Source organism: Sarcophilus harrisii, chromosome 2 (genome assembly GCF_902635505.1).
Source record: "Sarcophilus harrisii chromosome 2, mSarHar1.11, whole genome shotgun sequence".
Lineage (NCBI taxonomy): Eukaryota > Metazoa > Chordata > Mammalia > Dasyuromorphia > Dasyuridae > Sarcophilus > Sarcophilus harrisii.
This window is the reverse complement of record NC_045427.1, coordinates 357,252,079-357,270,384: the sequence shown is the minus strand read 5'-3', so window position 1 is coordinate 357,270,384 and position 18,306 is coordinate 357,252,079. Positions and strand designations below refer to the sequence as shown.

Here is an 18,306-nt window from a genome sequence, read left to right as displayed (position 1 = left end):
AGAAACCAAACGGATATTATTTCTGTTAAATAACAATAATAAGGACCAGAACTAGCATGGTTGCTATAGATATAAATGAGAAATTTAAAGTACAGTGATCTCCAAAGAATCAGGGCTTTATATCTTTGTTTTATTTTATTTATTTATTATTGAGGCAATTGGGGTTAAATGATTTGCCCAAGGTCACACACCAGCTGGGAAGTGTTAAGTGTCTAAGATCATATTTGAACTTCATGGCTGGTGCTCTATCCATTGGACCACCTAGCTGCTCCACATATCTTTGTTTTATTTAAAGGTTTGAGTGTGGATCGTCCTTGTGCCAGAGCTGTGAAGATTGACTGCCCATATCCTCTGTCCCAAATCACATCTCGAAACAATGTGGTATGGGCATTAACTGAACAAAGGGCACTTCTGTATCGAGAGGGAGTGAGCAGCTTCTGTCCCGAAGGGGAACAATGGAAATGTGACATTATAAGGTAATATTATACATTGGTTAAGGAAATTCTTTGAAAATTAGACTGCCAAATAGTAGAATGTTATGTATTCATGTGTAATCTAATGTATTGAAGCTGTTTTCTAACTTGAAATACCATGTAATAAACTTTGATAAAATTAAATTCTTCAGAATCTGATGTCTCTTTATTTCCAAAGATTTCTTTTTCCACTTTAGGAAAACTGAGTGGAATCCACATTTGCCTAGTACCAGATTTTCAATTTTCATCTGTTTCTGTCAAAATTAGCCCTTATACTTGATACTTAATTGAAACTCAAAGTATTATTGTTTGCACCAAATAAAGTTGCTAATATGTGTTCACAATTCTAAGAAAAAAAAATAGATAAATGTTTTTTGAACATCCCTAGAGTGCTGAGTTGTCCTTTTTTTCTGAGTTATTATGATGTGGTACCAAAAAATGAGAACTTAAGGAGCTTTTGCTGCTCTTTTGCACATTGACACGTTTTTCCTTGCTCCCTTTTTGTTTGGTGAATTCAAATTCTGGTTCCTCCTTATGTCATAGAGGTGACCTCAGGTTCTCAGAGCCATGTATTTTACTGCATGATAGTGGAATATAAATCTCCAAACCTCTTACTTTGTTGGAGGTCGATTGTTAGGTCCTTAAGGGTAAGACTATGCCCTGGTCATTTTATTCTGTGGACATTTAATTATTGAATGAAAATTTTGGTAATTTCAATATGTAATCTAGTTATTTGCTTTTTTTCCTTCAATTTTTAATGCCTGCAGTGAAAGGCAAGCTTTGGAACCTGTATGTATAACTCTTGGAGATCAGCAAACCATATGGGCTTTGGACATCCATGGAAATCTCTGGTTCAGAACTGGTGTTGTTTCCAAGAAACCTCAAGGAGATGATGACCATTGGTGGCAAGTAGGCATTCAGCTATCAATAAGGGCCACTATTTATCCATAGGTAGTCTCAAGGAGCTCTCAAAATATCTTTCCCTTCCTCTACCTCTCCCTTCCACTCCCTCCTTCTTACCCTCCTTTCCTCCTACTTTCTCCCTCCCACTTTTTCTCCTCCCTCTCCCTCCTCTCTCCTTCCCTCTCTTTCCTTCTCCTTCCCTCTCTCTCCCTGCCTCTCTTTCCCTCCCTCTCCTTCTCTCTCTCTCTCCTCTCTCTCCTCTCTCTCTCTCTCTCTCTCTCTCTCTCTCTCTCTCTTCCTTCCTTCCCTCCCTTCCCCTTCCCCCTCCCCCTTTGTCTCTCTCTCTGCCCATTAAAAGCATCATCTCTGGAAAGATAGCTTGGAAATCCTACTTTAATTAAATAAAGCAGGCTTTATTTTTCCTCTTTAGAAAGGTGATAGTATGTGTAATACTAAAATAAACCTAGTAGCAGCAGACTGAACATCTAGTTAATGATGATGTTTATGTCTGTGGAAATGTATTATGGGGAATAACAGTAGGCATATGTATATATGTATAGTGTTAAACCACAGTTAATGTTCATATGTAGTTACTTAATTAAAAGATTTGTTTGAAATTTATTAAGTGAAGGCAATGTCAGGGAAATTTTAACTTTTTTTCTAACTTTTCTCATAAATATGTTTTGAGTATATAACAGGAAGATGCATCTTAAAATGAACTTTTCTTTCTTCCTTTCTTTCTTTCTTTCTTTCGAGGCAATTGGGGTTAAGTGCCTTGCCCAGGGTCACACAGCTAGGAGGTTTTAAGGGTCTGAGGCCAGATTTGAACTCAGGTCCTCCTCACTTAAGGGCTGGTGTTCTATCTACTGCACCACCTATGTTCCCCTAAAATCAACTTTTTATATGATTATTTCAGTCATTTCTTGGGTATCTTAGCCCTGGAATCACTTAGAATTTAGCCTTCGAAAGAAATTGTTACTTTCCCTTGTTTGCTTTTCTACTTCCACATAGATAATACATGCTTTGGTAGCTTTCATTGTTGATGTAATTTCGTTGTCAATCACCAAGGATCTGTTGTAAAAGTTAATAAAGAGATGATACTGAAATGAAGTTTTTGGAATATGTCATATTTAGGTTCCAAGTTTTTTCAGTATTACTTGTATTTATACAGCCAGCCATACTGCTTATTTTTTAAGTGGTTGTGGGTCCTTTACATGAGCAAAGCCCTTATTGGGCTTCAGTTTTCTTATTTGTCAAATAAGGATGGTTAGACAAAGTGCCCATTATCATCCCCCCAGCTCTAAATGTATGACAGTGAGAATGTGGAAAAGAAGTTATGTTTGATCTTTTGCTGAGTCAGAAAAACAATGATTTTTCTGTTGTCTGTGGGTAAAACATTCTGGGGTATCTAGAATGTTCACTACATAATGTTATCTGCTTATATATTTTATCTAGCACTTATTTTTAACTAAGGTATGCAATGTCAATGACTGTATAATTTATTATCCTATGATAGAATCTCATTTTTTAAAAAGAATTTTTACTAAATACTATAGTGATTCCTTTCACTGTCATTCTTAATTAGGATACAATTCCTTCCAAATTGACTAATTTGTTGTTTTTCATATTTATTATTCTGTCTCCCATTTCTATGCCTTTTCACAGTCTTTCCCCTTCATGCATGGAACACATGTCCCTCCTTATCTCAGAAGGAATCGGTAGCTTTTTTCAATTCATGTGTTTTTCCTGATCCCCCCCACATTTTAATACTTTCTCCTTAAATTCTGTAAATGAACTTATCTATTTACATATTGTTTATTTCCCCTTTAGAAAGAACATTAAGTTGTGGCGGGCACAACTTTTCTTTTTGTTTTTATACTTCCAACACCTAGAACATAATTATCCATAACGGGTGCTTAATAAATGCTTTTTGGATTGGATTAGACTATTTCTTGGGTCCCACTTATATGCTTAAGAATTATTGAGGTCCTCCCACCAAGAATTTTTGTTTTGTATCTCTAGATATTTATATTCAAAATTAAACATCTTTATATTATTATAAAAATAGTTTTAACTTGCAAATTCCCTGAAATGGTCTCATGGACTTTCAGGAGTCTCTGGACTACATTTTGAGAACTGAGGGGGTTTAGGAGGTAAGCATTTGACCCAGTTTTTTAAGAGAATTTGAAAAGAAATTCAGAGAGATGGATGTGGGCTACAGATTAACCATAGAACTAGCAAATGTACAAATGAGTTCATGGCTGCCATGTTCTGTGGTGTTCTTTATAGGTAAGCATCACAGATTATGTGGTGTTTGACCAGGGCAGTTTGTTCCAGACAATAATTCATGCCACACACACAGTGGCAACAGCTGCACAGGCTCCTGTGGAGAAGATGGCAGATAAACTTCGAATAACATTTTGGCCACAGCAACTTCAGTGTCAACCAAGCTTGCTTGGTGTCAATAATAGTGGCGTTTGGATCTCGTCAGGCAAGAATGAATTCCATGTAGCAAAAGGAAGTCTAGTAGGTTAGTGGATTTTTTTTTATTCCTGTTTTTTGTAAAAATTAGCCTTATTCTAAAAGTAAATGCTGAAAGATGAGCTTTAAGTCCTTAGATGAAAAAGATACATATTTTAAATATGGTGGTTTGAGGACATAGTAATAGAAAGGAGTCTTAAAGTTGTATAATTGCTCTTTATTTTTTTAACCTAACATAACATTTAACCTAACATTGAAATACCAATGTCTTGATGGTAAGTGATAAATTATCATCAAAAGTGTATTATGATGTGTTATGAATAGAGCAACTCTTAAGTGACTATTGACTAAATTTTCTGTTTACATGGGAGAAAAAACAACTTTTCCCAACTTCAAACTTTATAAAATCCTAATAAAGTGGAATGTTGTATCTCTGGAAAAAAAAAATAGTGACACTTCTTAAATGGAATAATTGTAAAGGCTCTTCAGAGAGTGTTAGAATGAAAATGTAGCCACAACATTTTTTGTAAATGAATCACTTACTTTGTGAGCCCAACCTCTCTTCTCTCTTGCTTTCAAAAAAGATAGTAAATATCTTTGTGTATCCATCTTGTTAGTACTCTCAAGCAAAACAAACATAAAGCTTCAAATGCATTCTTCTGTATTAACTAGATAATCTACAATTGTCAGAGGTTTTGATTAATAGTCAGATAAGAAAAGGAATTGATTAGTTTTCTCAATTATTTCCAGGGACATATTGGAATAATGTTGTTCCACGTGGTACTGCTTCAGCAACAAAATGGGTATTTGTGTTGGCTTCTGCAGCTCCTACTAAAGAAGGTTGGTCACTTTTTGGTTTAGTTAAGAAATGTAATGCATAATGTATAAATAAGTTAAAGCCAAATTTTATTATTATTTTCTATGTGATAGTGAATGTTGTCATCTTGCAAGCATCTCATTCACAGATATGATAATGCAGTTTTCAACCTATTATTATTAGTCATTGCCATTTGTACCAGCTACATGAACCTTTTAGATTGGGTTATCAAGGGAGCCCGGTGCTTGAGAAAAGATCCTTTTTTCTAAAGTATGTTTATATTTAAAAGCATGGTATTTTTATATATAAAAGCATAGTTCCTTTATCCCTAATATAGGGATAGGTAGAGTTTGTCTTAAATAGACATCAGATAATTTTCAAAAATATTCCTCAAGGAAAATGAGGAGTAGATTTACTTTTGTCCTTCCCAAATCTTTTTTTGTTACTTTCTCTCCTATCAGCCTGTAACACTTATCCTTAAGTATTCAATGCTTTTATTTTCCCTCTGGATATCCAAATCCCATCCCTTTGTCACCTCCACTCATTCCCCCAGTCCTTTGCATTCTTTTGCCCCTCCTCTGCTGTATCATAATCTTCTGTCCTTTCTCATTTTCTTTCTTATTCCTCTGTCCTTAGCATGACTTTCAGTCTTTCACTCTTCCTTTTCTACCATCCTTTATTTTTACATTGCTATACTTTCTTCCTTTCACTATCTTGACTCTGTGATTAGTTCATTTGCATACTATGTTGATGCCTTGTTCTATACTTATTCCTTAATATATGCTAATCTTTGATTACCAACTCCTCATCTGCTTTCTCTACTTTTATTTGGGAAGGGAAGGAAATCCACATTTAAAAACAACAACCCAAAAACCATATCTGATTTTAGGTGAATCCTCACTGCTATGATGCAATACTTATATTCTTCCCAGTGACTCCAATTCATAGTGCATGTTCATCAAGACACCAGCTCTACTTCTTCCTTCCTCTCAGCAAGAAACTTTATTTCCTAGGTTACTGAGAAAACAGAAACTCTGCTTTGAGTGTTTTCTTCTCTGTTCCACATAAACTTTTGAAAATCTTTCTTCGATTCTTGTTTTACTCCAGTCTCAGAAAAAAGTGGTCCTTAATTTTGCCAGAGCCAACTTCTATCATTTACTTGTTGTTTTTTCCATTGCCTCCTATATCTTTTCCACATCATTTTCTTTCTGTCTAGTTATTGACTCTTAATCCCATCTTTGTCCACTATCTTCTCCCTGTTGCTTACCAATATATGCTGGTCTCCCCTATTGTTAAAATACTTATACTCCATCCCTTCAGGCTATTGCTCTATTTCTTTCCTTTATATCCTTCTATTAAAATCTTAAACAGATCTGTTTCCGTTTGTTACTTCCATTTCCTTGCCTTCTGTATGGGGAGGGGGTGGGGGGGAGGGGGTGGGTGTATGTGTGGGTGGGTGGTATGTTTTTTATGATGAACTTAATAACTGATATGTATTTTTTTTAAAGATGCCTTTTAAACTTAACACAGGAGTAACAGAATTGCCTTATTTGTGTTACCTGAATTTCTCTTCATTTTGTTTTTTGTAATTAAGTATTTTATTGATATTCTTTCCTTTCTTCCTTTTCTTCCTCCTTTACTTTTTTTCTCTCTACACCTTTCTTTCTTTCTTTTTAATTATAATTTTTTATTGACAGAACCCATGCCTGGGTAATTTTTTACATTATCCCTTGCACTCACTTCTGTTCCGATTTTTCCCCTCTCTCCCTCCACCCCCTCCCCTAGATGGCAAGCAGTCTTATACATGTTAAAGAGGTTACAGTATATCTTAGATACAATATATGTGCGCAGAACCGAACAATTCTCTTGTTGCACAGGGAGAATTGGATTCAGAAGGTAGAAATAACCTGGGAAGAAAAACAAAAATGCAAGCAGTTTACATTCATTTCCCAGTGTTCTTTCTTTGGATGTAGCTGCTTCTGTCCATCATTCTACACCTTTCTTACTCCAAATTGAAGTCCTCCCGTTAAATAAATAAGTTTATTCAAGTTACCAATTCTTCACACTGACCATATTTGAAAATGTATTTCTTATTCTGTACCACCATCTACCTGTACTGGCACGCTTTGCTGTGATTAGTTCAAGTTATGTAATCATTCAAAGTTATTTTCGGCTTCATCATTGTGGTAATAAAAATTTTTCTCCTGATTCCATTCCTATCCTTCTTTATTAGTCCTTGTAAGTCTTTACATTATTTCTGTGAATATCATATTTATCATTTTTATTGTATATATTCACTGTTTCTTATGCATAACTTTTCACTCATAAAATCCAGTTTATTCATCTTTTTCCTAATTGACAGGGACCTACTTTGTTTCTAAATCTATGATACAATAAAAAGTACTATTAAAAATATTTTTGTACTTATAGGTGTTTTCCCTGTGTCTTTGATTTCTTTGTTATATATGCCCCCACTCAGTTCTTAGCCCCTTTTAATCTAGCTTTCAACCCTAATATTCATTGGAATGAAACTGGTCTTTATAGGACTACCAGTGATTCTTTTAGCGATTTTCTTAACTTCTCTAGCTCTTTTGACTCTAGCCCTCTGGCCTTATTTTACTTAACCATTCTGTGATATTTGATACCATCAGTTACCTTCTCTTTATGTATAGTTTCTCCTCCATTATCATTCATGGCATTATTTACTTAGAGTTTTCTTCCTACCTATCTGACTACCTCTTACAAAACTTGTTTAAAAGATCATCTTTCATTTCCTAGTCATTAAGCATAGGTGGTCTCAATGCCCTGTCTTGGTACCTCTTCACTCTACACATATTCCCTCAATGGTTTCATCAGTTTTTATAAATTCATTTTTTATTATTCAATAGTTTATTATTGTTCTCTTTAAAAATCTTGCTGTCATTTTCTAGTGATCCTTTTGTTCATAACAATCCTCCCTTGTCAAAACAAATGAGCACATTAGCTGTTACTGAATGTGAATGGCTTATTTTGCTTATTTGCTAAGGGGAGAAGAGAAGCTCTACCTTACCAGCAATCTTCCTACTTCCTGATTGATCATTTCATTGCTTAGAATTCTCAAGTCTTCTGATGTTTTATTAATTATATTACATGTGTTATGTTGTATTATATTATTATATCTTTATATTATTGTGTTCATCATGTGAGTTGTTTTTCTAGTTCTTTTTTTACTTCATTCTATATCAATTTATACCAGCTTTTCCAAGTTTATGGAACACTAGACTTCTCTGTCCAATCGCTCTGGGAACTTACCTGATCTTTTCCTTTCATCAACTTTTCTAATTTTTAACCAACACCAAATAGATTTAATGATTACAGCTTTATAAAAGTATAGTTTGAAACTTAAAACAGGGACAACTTTCTTTTGGAATTGGTATCATTAGTGCATAACACAGTGCCTTACAAATAGTGCTTAATTGTTAGTATAATTGAACTAAATTGAACTGTATTTGTTTATACTAAAAGGTATAAGAGTTTGTAGAAAATAAAATTTTTACCCAGTAGTTAAGACTAATAAAGTTCAAGGTTAGTTGATCCTGTGCAAAGACAGGATCTTTATTCCAGCTCTAGTGATTTGGTACAGTCTTTTTGGAGAGCAATATGACAGTATCCAAAATGAGCTTCAAAACCTGTACGCTTAAACAAAAAATAGTCCTGGCACCACAAGCTGTCATAATAAAATCATAAAGAACTTGTGTGTCCAGTAGTTAGGAAATGACAGAATAATGTGGAATGTAAATGTAATGAGATATCATTACATCACAGATGATAAATGTGAATAATACAAAGAAATAAGGAGAGAGTGATATGAAATGGATTGGACCTAAAAGGATAGAACCAAAAGAAAATAGATTTATAAAAATAAAAACAGCAGAAAAGCCAGAAAAAACTTAGAAGGAAGAAAACTCTAAACAGGAGACAGAAATAAACAGGATAATTTTGTAACTCATTTGATAGAGGTAAATATCAGTCTTCATTAACAAAAAGAGCTTGGTTCAGTTCCTGCCTCTGACACACCTGGCTGGATATTTGAACAAGACATGTATGTGACCTCTCTGGATTCCAAGCCTAAGTTGAAGAAGAGATACTAATCTGCATTGGTATAAGAAGTTTCCTTATCGGAGAGTTGACTTACACCATTGAAATGCTAGGCCCTATCCCTTCTGTAAGAAATTTTTTGGGTAAACTTTTTCTCTATCTGATTGCTGCTGTAATTTATGTTGTTTTTTTCTTGTAATATACACATTTTATCAAACTCTGATAAAGAAAGTTGTTTCATGTATAGTCTTAAAAATATTCATGTTAGTATATTTGAATGTGATAATTACTAAGTTTATAAAAATAATTTTTAAATGGGGTTATCATTTTGATACTACTTGTTAAACTTTGCCAAACTTTTTATCTAAAGTAGAAATTGAATATTTTTTCATCTTCATAGGAAAATTAAGTTATTTGAAGAAAGGCAATCCTATGTTAGTGAATGTCAATATTTAGTACTCTGATTCAGAGCTTTCCAGTGCTTAGAGCTATAAAAAGTTCGCTGAGATTTATAGCCAAAAGGAAATTCCTTCCGTTCTTTTCATTGTGCTTTTTCAATAATTCAATTAACATTGAACTCTAAACAATTAAACATTAAACACTATTAGTTTCTTAGGAAGGAAAAAAGTTACTCAGTGAAGTTTAGTCTGGTCAAGAATAGAACATGTATACAAATAACTGTAGTTCTTTCATTAACTCATTCATTCAGTACATATTTTTTATGTGACTATGAGGTCCAAAACACTTTACTTGAGGGAAGGAAGGAGAGAGAAAGTTCCAGACACTGGGCTAACTAAGCACTTTTTGCAAATCTTATCTCCTTTGATCTTCACTAATAACCTATATGAGATAAATGCTATTATCCCCATTTTACAGTTGAAGAAATTGAGGCAGTTTGTTATTTGTCTACTCCTTTGCAGAAATGGGAGATCTACAGATATAACACACTGCATATATTTTCAGATTTTATTTAGCACAATGATTGGTTTTGTAAATTTTTTTTCTCTATTTTTTTTTCTTTTAAACAAAATGATTTGTTATATGAATTAGCTTTCTGGAAAAGGGATAGGAAAAGGAATAGCGTGATACCTTTTGGTGGTATAAAAAACAATATTCCAACCAGCCAATTTAAAAGAAATCAATTCCTGCCTCCATAGTATCAAGTATCAAGTTGTAGAACACATATACAAATAATTATAATACAAAATAATACATAAGTTTATTGAAGAAGTGCAAAAAAAAAAAAAAAAAACCTCTCTTTGAAATGTAAAGGGCAAAAGGGCCTTGTCTTTTATTACTTCTGTTACCTTTCATTCTAGCTGTGTTGGCAGCATTGTTTCAAATGAACTGTATTTGAGTTTGTTAGCTAACTAATAGAAGAATAAGAAGCAATAGAAATCACCAGCAAACTTGCTTTTTAGTCAGTAGCTATACAGTGTTTGTAATTAGTTTGCGTGACATGTGCATAAAAGTAAAATAGTGACTCCGTGTTCTACTTTTGAGCCAGGTGAGTCACTTGTGAATAGTACTTAACAACAAATGTGATTTTTTTTTTTCCCCTACAGGAAGCTTTTTGTGGTTGTGCCAGAGTGCCAAGGATCTTTTTTGTGTGAGTGACCAGAATCCACAATTCCGTCCTTCTACAGTTCAACTTCCTCCTGATACTGAAATGATAGCATACTCTGCCTGCCAGGATGCCATATGGGGCTTAGATAGCTTTGGACAAGTGTTTATCAGAACACTGTCCAAAAGCTGCCCAACAGGAATGCATTGGATGAGGCTGGACCTTTCTCAATTAGGTACGACTATTGGATTATCTTTCTTTAAATTATGATTTAAATCATCTGCTATACTGTAAATATAATATGATGCAGATGTAAGAATGCTGAACTTCAAATCAAAAGATCTAGACACAGATTTTTGGCTATGAAACTTCCTACCTAAATGATCCTAGGCAAATTATTTCATGTTATTTGTTTAAAAAAAAACAAACAACAAAGTAATCATATTTGTACTAACCTGCTTCACAGGGTTTTTTTTTTTTTTGTTTTGTTTTGTTTTGTACTTTATAAAATCTTAAAATGTTAAACAAATGCCCTTATTATTATAATTTTTCCTGTACAAATCGTGTTACCAGGTATTTATTAAACACCATATACCAAGTACTGTGTAAAGTGGCAGAAATACAAATGAAAGCCAAAAAAAAAAAATGGGGGAGACATGTAAATAACTGTATACATACAAGATATATTCAGAATAATTCAGAACGGAAGGCACAATAACTGGAGCAACTAGGAAGAGCCTCTTTCAGAAGTTGGAATTGGGGTTGAAGCCTGGGAGCAAAGGTGAAAAAAAGAGCTTTTTAGGCATATGAGGTATGACCAGTGTAAAGTCATAGAAATGGGAGATGATTTAATGTTCTAAGTAAGGAGCAACAAGGAGGCCACTATAGTTGAATCATAGGATTCATTGAGGATAGTAAAGTATAGGACGGTGAGAAACCTGGAAGGGCTCAGATTATTAAGGAAAGGACCCAATATCACATAAGGATCACATAAAGAGCCACCAGAATTTATTGATTAATGAAGGATAATAAGAGCTTTAGGACAATCACTTTTGACAGCTAAGTGGATAGACTGTAGTGGGAAGGGGAAAGCAGGGAGGACAAAAGAAGCTATTGTAATAGACCAAGTGTGAGAGGTAATGAAGGCCTGTAATGGGAGGTTGGCAGTGTGAGTGGAGAGAAGTAGACTATGTGCGAGATGTTGTGAAGGTAAACAACAGCACTTAACAGATTAGATATGAGAGTAAGTAGAGGTGAGGAGTTGAGAAGGACACAGGTTATGAACCTTATGAGTGATGCCTTCAGTAGTTGGCAGGGAAAGGACTTAAGGGGAGAGAGAGAGTTCTGTTTTTGGAATTGGAGATGCTTATGGAATATCCAGTTTGGGATGTTCAATGAGTAAGGCTAAAATAGGTTATTTACATGTGAAAATCTTCTGTATACAATAAACCTGTGGGGTCCTTTGAGTTCACTTCATGATATAATATATGACAAAAAGAGAAAAACCACCCAAGACTGTATTTTGGGAGGCACTCATAGTTAGTTATAATCAGTAGAGGGTAAAGGACCTTATTGTCTAGTCCCAATGTAAAGTGATAAAAATTCACTTTATTAAGTACTTTACTTTTGTGAAATTTCTCCTGAAGGTTTCTAAAATTTCTTAACAGTAAGTATTTATTAAGTGCTCTGTCTGTATCTCTTGTCTGAATTTCTCTCTTCTCCATTGTAGCCCTTCATATACTTAAAGGCCCTTGATTATTCTCTCCTTATCTAAATACCTACATTTCCTTCAAGCAATCTGCCATCCCTGTTTCCCTCCTTTGGATTCTAGATTACAAATGACTTTCCTAAACTACGTTAACCAGAACTGAACAGAATAATCCATATATGGGCTATGAGGGTAAATAATGAGTGAATATTTTTAAGTAGAAAAATATGATTAAAATGTGCATTAGGAAGTTAAAGCCCAAATTATTTAGTCTGGTCTTTAAGCTCCTTCACAATATGTTAGCTGTCTTTCCAAACTTGTTTCCCATTACTCTTCTACATGTGCCTTATACTTCAGTTAAATTGAACTACTGTTTAACATAAGTGCCCAAGATTTTCCTACCTTACTGCATTTTGTTTATACTATATATCCCCTGTCTAGAATGCCTTCCCTCACTTCCTTCTTGACAACCTTGCCTTTCAAAATTCTCCATATCCTTCAAGACCTTCCTCAGTTACCACTTCCTCTGTGAATTCTTCTTTGTTCCTTTTGGCAAGATATCACTGTGTTTGTTCAGGTTTACAAACTCAGTTATTCTTAATTCTTCAGTTTTAGCCTATATATCCAGGCTGTTGTCAAGCCTTTTCAGTTCTAACTCTATAACATTTGATCCATCCTCTCTTTTCTCCACTCAAAAAAAAAACCAACAAAAAAACCATTAACCTTTTGCTTGGACTATTGCAATAGCCTTCTAATTGGTCTCCTTATCTCAAATTTCTCTTCCTTCTCCAAGCTAATCTCCATGGCTGCTAAAGCACATATTCCTAAAGTACAGATCTGACCATCTCACTCCCCTACTCAAAAAGTTCAATAATTCTTTACTGCCAATATAACCATTCAGTTGAGAAATCTTGTCATTACTATTTCTACAACATTTCTGTGATCATCTCATTAACTCTATTCAGAAAGCCATCACTGTAGATCCTCATTACCCCACACATAGACAATTGCAAAAGCCTCCAGTACAGCATCTCCTGAATTCTGATTTATCTACACTGCTGCTAAAGTAATTTTCCTAATATAAAATCAAGACTCTTAGCACTACCACAATCCAAAAAAAAAAACCCCAAAAAACCTCAGTGGCTTCCTGTTGCCTCTATGATGAAATATAAACCCCTCTGTTTGACTTTCTCTCTCTCTCTCTCTCTCTCTCTCTCTTTCTCTCTTAATTATTAGCTTGACAAAAATCAACAAACATAACTTTACCACATACAAAGAACAGATAAAGAGAATTGTATATGAAACTGGGAATTTCTGTTTATATGCAGTTTTTTTTAAAGTACATAACAAATTTAATATGGTAATTCTAAAAATGCCCTGTTTGTATTTCTCTGAATTTTCTTTGGCTCTCTTCTGTGCATTTCAAAATGTTTCATTAATGTTCATTTTTCTTTTCTTTTTTTAAGTACTGATCACTATTCCCTGCTCTCTCTCACCTCTTCCCCCTAAATAAAAGTCCTTTCTAATAATATTAATCAACACTCATCAAGAATCAGCAAAACAAATTGATACATCACACATGTCTGAAAACAGATATTTTATTCTGCACCGTTTCATTAGTCCATCACCTCCAAATCAAGAGGTGGTAGGCATGATTCAGAATCAGTCTTTTGAGTTGATCATTACATTGTTAAGAATTCTGAAGTCTTTCAGAGCTGATTTCCTTTATTACAATGTTGTTATTATTATACAAAATGTTTTCTTGTTTCTGCTTACTTTATTCTGCATCAGTTCATGTAAAACTTCCCAAGTTTTTCTGGATCTGTTGCTTTGTTCACTTCTCTTTTCTTTCTTCCTTTCATTTTTCTTCCCTCATATTTTAAAACATTTTTATTCTGAATTTTATAGTCATTAATAAATACAAATATTTCAATATACAAAGGACAGAAAGGACAATATCACATATGAAACTATGAACATGTCACATAGCTTATTTTTTAAAAATTATAAATCATTAACAAGTCATCAACAACACTGCCTTTCTTGTCTTTGTCCCTTTCTGAACTTCCTTCTGCTCTCTTCTATGTATTTTAAGATGTTTCACTGATAACTCTTTTCTTCATTTTCTTCTTTTTTAAATATCCGTATCACTGTGTGTTACATTCCTCTAGAATATTATCTGTCTCTTATCAAATCGAAATTCTTTCCCTTGTAACAAATACTTATAGTTAGCCAAAACAAATTTGTGTTATAATGGTAGTCTAAAAAATAGTTAAAGTAGTTCTAACATATTATCAATCTATTAGACATGAAAAGTTTAATAAATTTTTAAAAAGTGAATAATAAAAGGAAAAAACTATTGGATACAAATTGATGAAGTATGAAATAATAGTAACATGGGGTGGAAAATAAAGGAATCACAAGTCCTGATATTTTTATAGCAGTTCAAAATTTGCAAAGCAATTTTCTGTTTGTTTTTTTTTCAATTGATCTTCACATTGACCCCATGATATAGGAGGAACAGAGATGGTTTGTAACTTTCCCAGGATTACACAACTAGTACATGTGAGAAACTATTATCCAATGGAGACATTGTTCTAGCCTCACAAAAATTATGGTTAAATAAGGGAAATATGAGAAATTGTATGCAAATACAAATAGTTAAAATGCAAAGCAGAATGAGATAAGTCATTGAAAAGGTACAGTGTGGTATGGGATTGTTCAAAGGAGAATTCCTGCAGGGTTTATCACCTCACCTTAGAAAGAATTCTGTTGAAGGCCCACTGGGGGTCACTCCTGAGCTTATTTTAAAATGCCCTAAATTCGAAGTAACTCTCTCGTGTGGCTCACTGAAGCTCTATTTATGCTGAGTGTAAAAGGTTGACTCCGCCTTTTGGAGGCAGGGATTAAGGGAGGTGTGAATTCGGATATCTCATACTAAACCCTGAAATCTCCCAAACGTGTGAATTCCAATGAGTACTTAAATACTTCTTGCTTATATGAGCTCTCTAAAGGTGTGAACATAAGCATTGTTTCTGTCAGTTGTACTTAGTACCTTGTTTCAAGTTCTGGCGCATAACATCCCCTCATAGGATTAGCTCAATCATACTGAACCATGCTAAATTAGATAATTATTGTCTCTATCAACTCTAATGACTTAACAGTTTGTAAAGATTCCAACAGCTCCCCTTTTCTTTTGATTTAGAACACAGGTATTTGAACTCAAATCCTCTGAGTCCCTTTTCACTACTCTTGTTCTTAGGATACCCTTTTATTTAAAACAATAACAACAACAACAACAAAACAAAACTCTTATGTGTTGGCTCATTTCCCCCCACCATATAAGGCAGGAAAATAGGTCTTATGGTTTGCTTTTCGTCAGGGCCAGATGTTCCTCAATCTTTTCTCTCCATGTTCCTGGCACTGCTCCCTTATTGGCCTTTGCCAGGCTTAAACAAGGACTCTAAGACCCTTATGGCTGGAGAATAATCATGTGGAAAGTTGTGCCAGCCTCAGCTCGGTGGAGAATTGAACTAGCCAGACTACAGTTCCTTCCCACCCCACACCCCAGTACACACATAGAAGCTGCTTCACTCTTTGACACTGAAGCAGATGCTTCATCCCTAAAACCTAACATCCCTCTTGATAATCAGAGCAAATTGGGAACATTTCTGTGAAAGGAAAGCCTCACTTCTTTGGGATACTGTTATATTTATACTCTTAATTGCATTAGGCTTTAATATGATTTTCTAATTAGTATTAATGTGTTATTTTGGTACTGCTGCTGATTGTTTTTAGGCAGACTTTTTCAATAATACTCTCCTCATTTCAACAAGACATTCTTGATCATATTCCATTTTCCTAGTATTGTACAAGAAGTTGTGGGGAAAAAAGAAAACATTACCTGTCCTCAAGGAACCCATAGTCTGATTGAGTATTTCACTCACACCTTTGAAACAAGATAAAAGAAGGACGTATATATTATTAATTGATCTTGTATTGGAATAGGTAGTTCAGGCACTGTAGTAAGAGACCAGGGATGCAAGAGATCTTTCAGCTTGTAATTGACCCCACAACATTCCCGATACAGTGACATAGTCTTCTGTAGCAACACCTAACTAGTTTAATATATACATCAAAATCATTACAATTTATCAGAAAGTTAATAATATAGCTCTTTCTGTAATCGTCATTATCATACCTTACATTAATGTAGCACTTTACACAGATTTTTGTTCAGGAAAGTTTCATGAGGTACAGGTAGTACAAGTAGTACTATCCCTATCATAGAGATGAAGACATTGATAATTTGAAGAGATAAAGTGCTTTGCCCATAGTGACAAGACAAGTAATTTAATCAATATTTGAGCAACGGATTTCTAATTTATCTTCTCCCTCCACTCTTTCCTTCTCTCTTTACCATTTTCCCATTAATCTACCCACCTTATCCCACTGCCATAAATCTACACACCCTTCTATACATCACTTTTTCCTATTTCCCCCGTGGGGCCCCCCCCCCCCATTTCTTTATAGATTTTGGAAATTGCTATACCCTTCAAGATATATACATGTATTATTCCCTATTTAGCCCATTACCAATGTGAGTAGGTTTCAAGAACTACCAATTCTCTTCCTCTAATTAATGCCTCTATATCATTTCTTCCTCTCATTTGTAGAGTATTATTTTTACCATTTTTTTAGACAGTTGTACTTTTTTTGAGTCAGATCATACTCAGCTCTGCCCAATTTTTCTTTTGAATTATCCAGTTATTGGTATCAGTCTTAAGCATATGGTTTACATTTCCATCTAAAAAAGAAAATAATTTGTCCTTGTTGAAATTTATTCTTGATGCTATCTTTTATATATTAAATTTTCTATTAAGTTCAGGTTTGGTTAAGGCAAATTCCTGAAAATCTGTGAGTTCATTGAATGTCCATTTTTTTGGTTCAATATTATGGTTAGTTTTGCTGGATATGATATTTTTGGCTGCTAGCCTAGTTTTTTTGATTGTGAATATGTATTATTCCAGGACTTGAAGTTAAAACATTTTTTAAAGATGTTTTCATACCACAGTCATTTCCACATATATTTTTGCCCTTTATTCTTCCACTATAGAACCATCCCTAATAATAAGCAAACAAACAAACAAAAAAAACCCAGTTAAAACCAAATTACACAGCACTGGGTTCTGATGACATAATTCCTCCTTGTACTTTCTCTAGCCCTTCTGCCATCTGGAAACAGTGTTGGTTCATTGCATTTAATCCAAAATCAAAGTGTTTAATGTTATTTTCACTTAGATATGTAGTAATTGTGTACTTTTTCCTCTTGGTTCTGCATTCTTCAATCTGCATCAGTTCATACATACTTCTCTAAATTTCTTATATTCCCAATGGTGTGATAATCTTTGTAGTTTTAAATTACCTAGATTGTAAATGCTATGAAGACAAAAGCATAATGTTTGATCTGATAGGCATCATGGTATGATGGAAAGAATCCTGGACCTGATAAGAGGAAACCAGGATTAAATTCTTATCACTTAAAGATATTTAACCCTGGGCAAATCTTTACTTCATAAAGTCCTCTTTCTTTCTTTTTTTTTTTTACTTTCTTTCTCTCTCTCTCTCTCTCTTTTTCCTTTCTTTTCACTGAGGCAATTGAGGTTAAGTAACTTGTCCAGGGTCACACAGCTAAGAAGTATTAAAAGTGTCTGAAGTTAGATTTGAACTCAGGTCCTCCTGACTTCAGGGCTGGTGCTCTAATCCACTGTGCCACCTAGCTGCCCCCCAATTTCTTTATCTGTAAAATTGAGATAATAAAACTTGAACTTTACTTAGCTTACATGGTTGTTGTAGGGAAGGTGTTTTTAAACTTAAAGTACGACCTTGTTATTATGAATTGTGAAATTTTGCAGAAAACCAAAAAGCCAATAAATGCTAAATTCTTCCCCCCCCCCCCCCCCCCCCCCGAGGCAATAGGGGTTAAGTGACTTGCCTAGGGTCACACCTCTGAGGCCAGATGTGAACTCGGGTCCTCCTGACTAGTGCTGGTGCTCTATCACTGTATCAACTCACTGTCCCTAAATGCTAAATTCTAATAAAGTAGTTCATGCCAAATTCTTTTACTTTTTGCTAACAATACAAGCAAGTTTTTTAAGACAGCATAATGAAAAAGAATTCCTAAACTCAATTGATCTGGGTTCAAGTGCTGAATGCTTTGCTCACTACTTATGTGTCACTGGGCAAATTACTTCACTTCTTTGAGCTTTTTTCCTCATGTATA

The 18,306-nt window shown here is 34.3% G+C and overlaps 1 protein-coding gene across 1 annotated transcript in view; it reads left to right on the top strand.

Moving 5' to 3' along the window:
* TECPR2 (tectonin beta-propeller repeat containing 2) overlaps positions 1 to 18,306 on the top strand; it is a 135,855-nt gene that overhangs the window by 66,251 nt on the left and 51,298 nt on the right. The window contains exons 12-16 of the mRNA XM_031953215.1: positions 296 to 476; positions 1,241 to 1,382; positions 3,666 to 3,906; positions 4,608 to 4,697; positions 10,317 to 10,550. Of these exons, the coding sequence (XP_031809075.1) occupies positions 296 to 476; positions 1,241 to 1,382; positions 3,666 to 3,906; positions 4,608 to 4,697; positions 10,317 to 10,550 (888 nt within the window). The remainder of the gene's footprint in view (positions 1 to 295; positions 477 to 1,240; positions 1,383 to 3,665; positions 3,907 to 4,607; positions 4,698 to 10,316; positions 10,551 to 18,306) is intronic.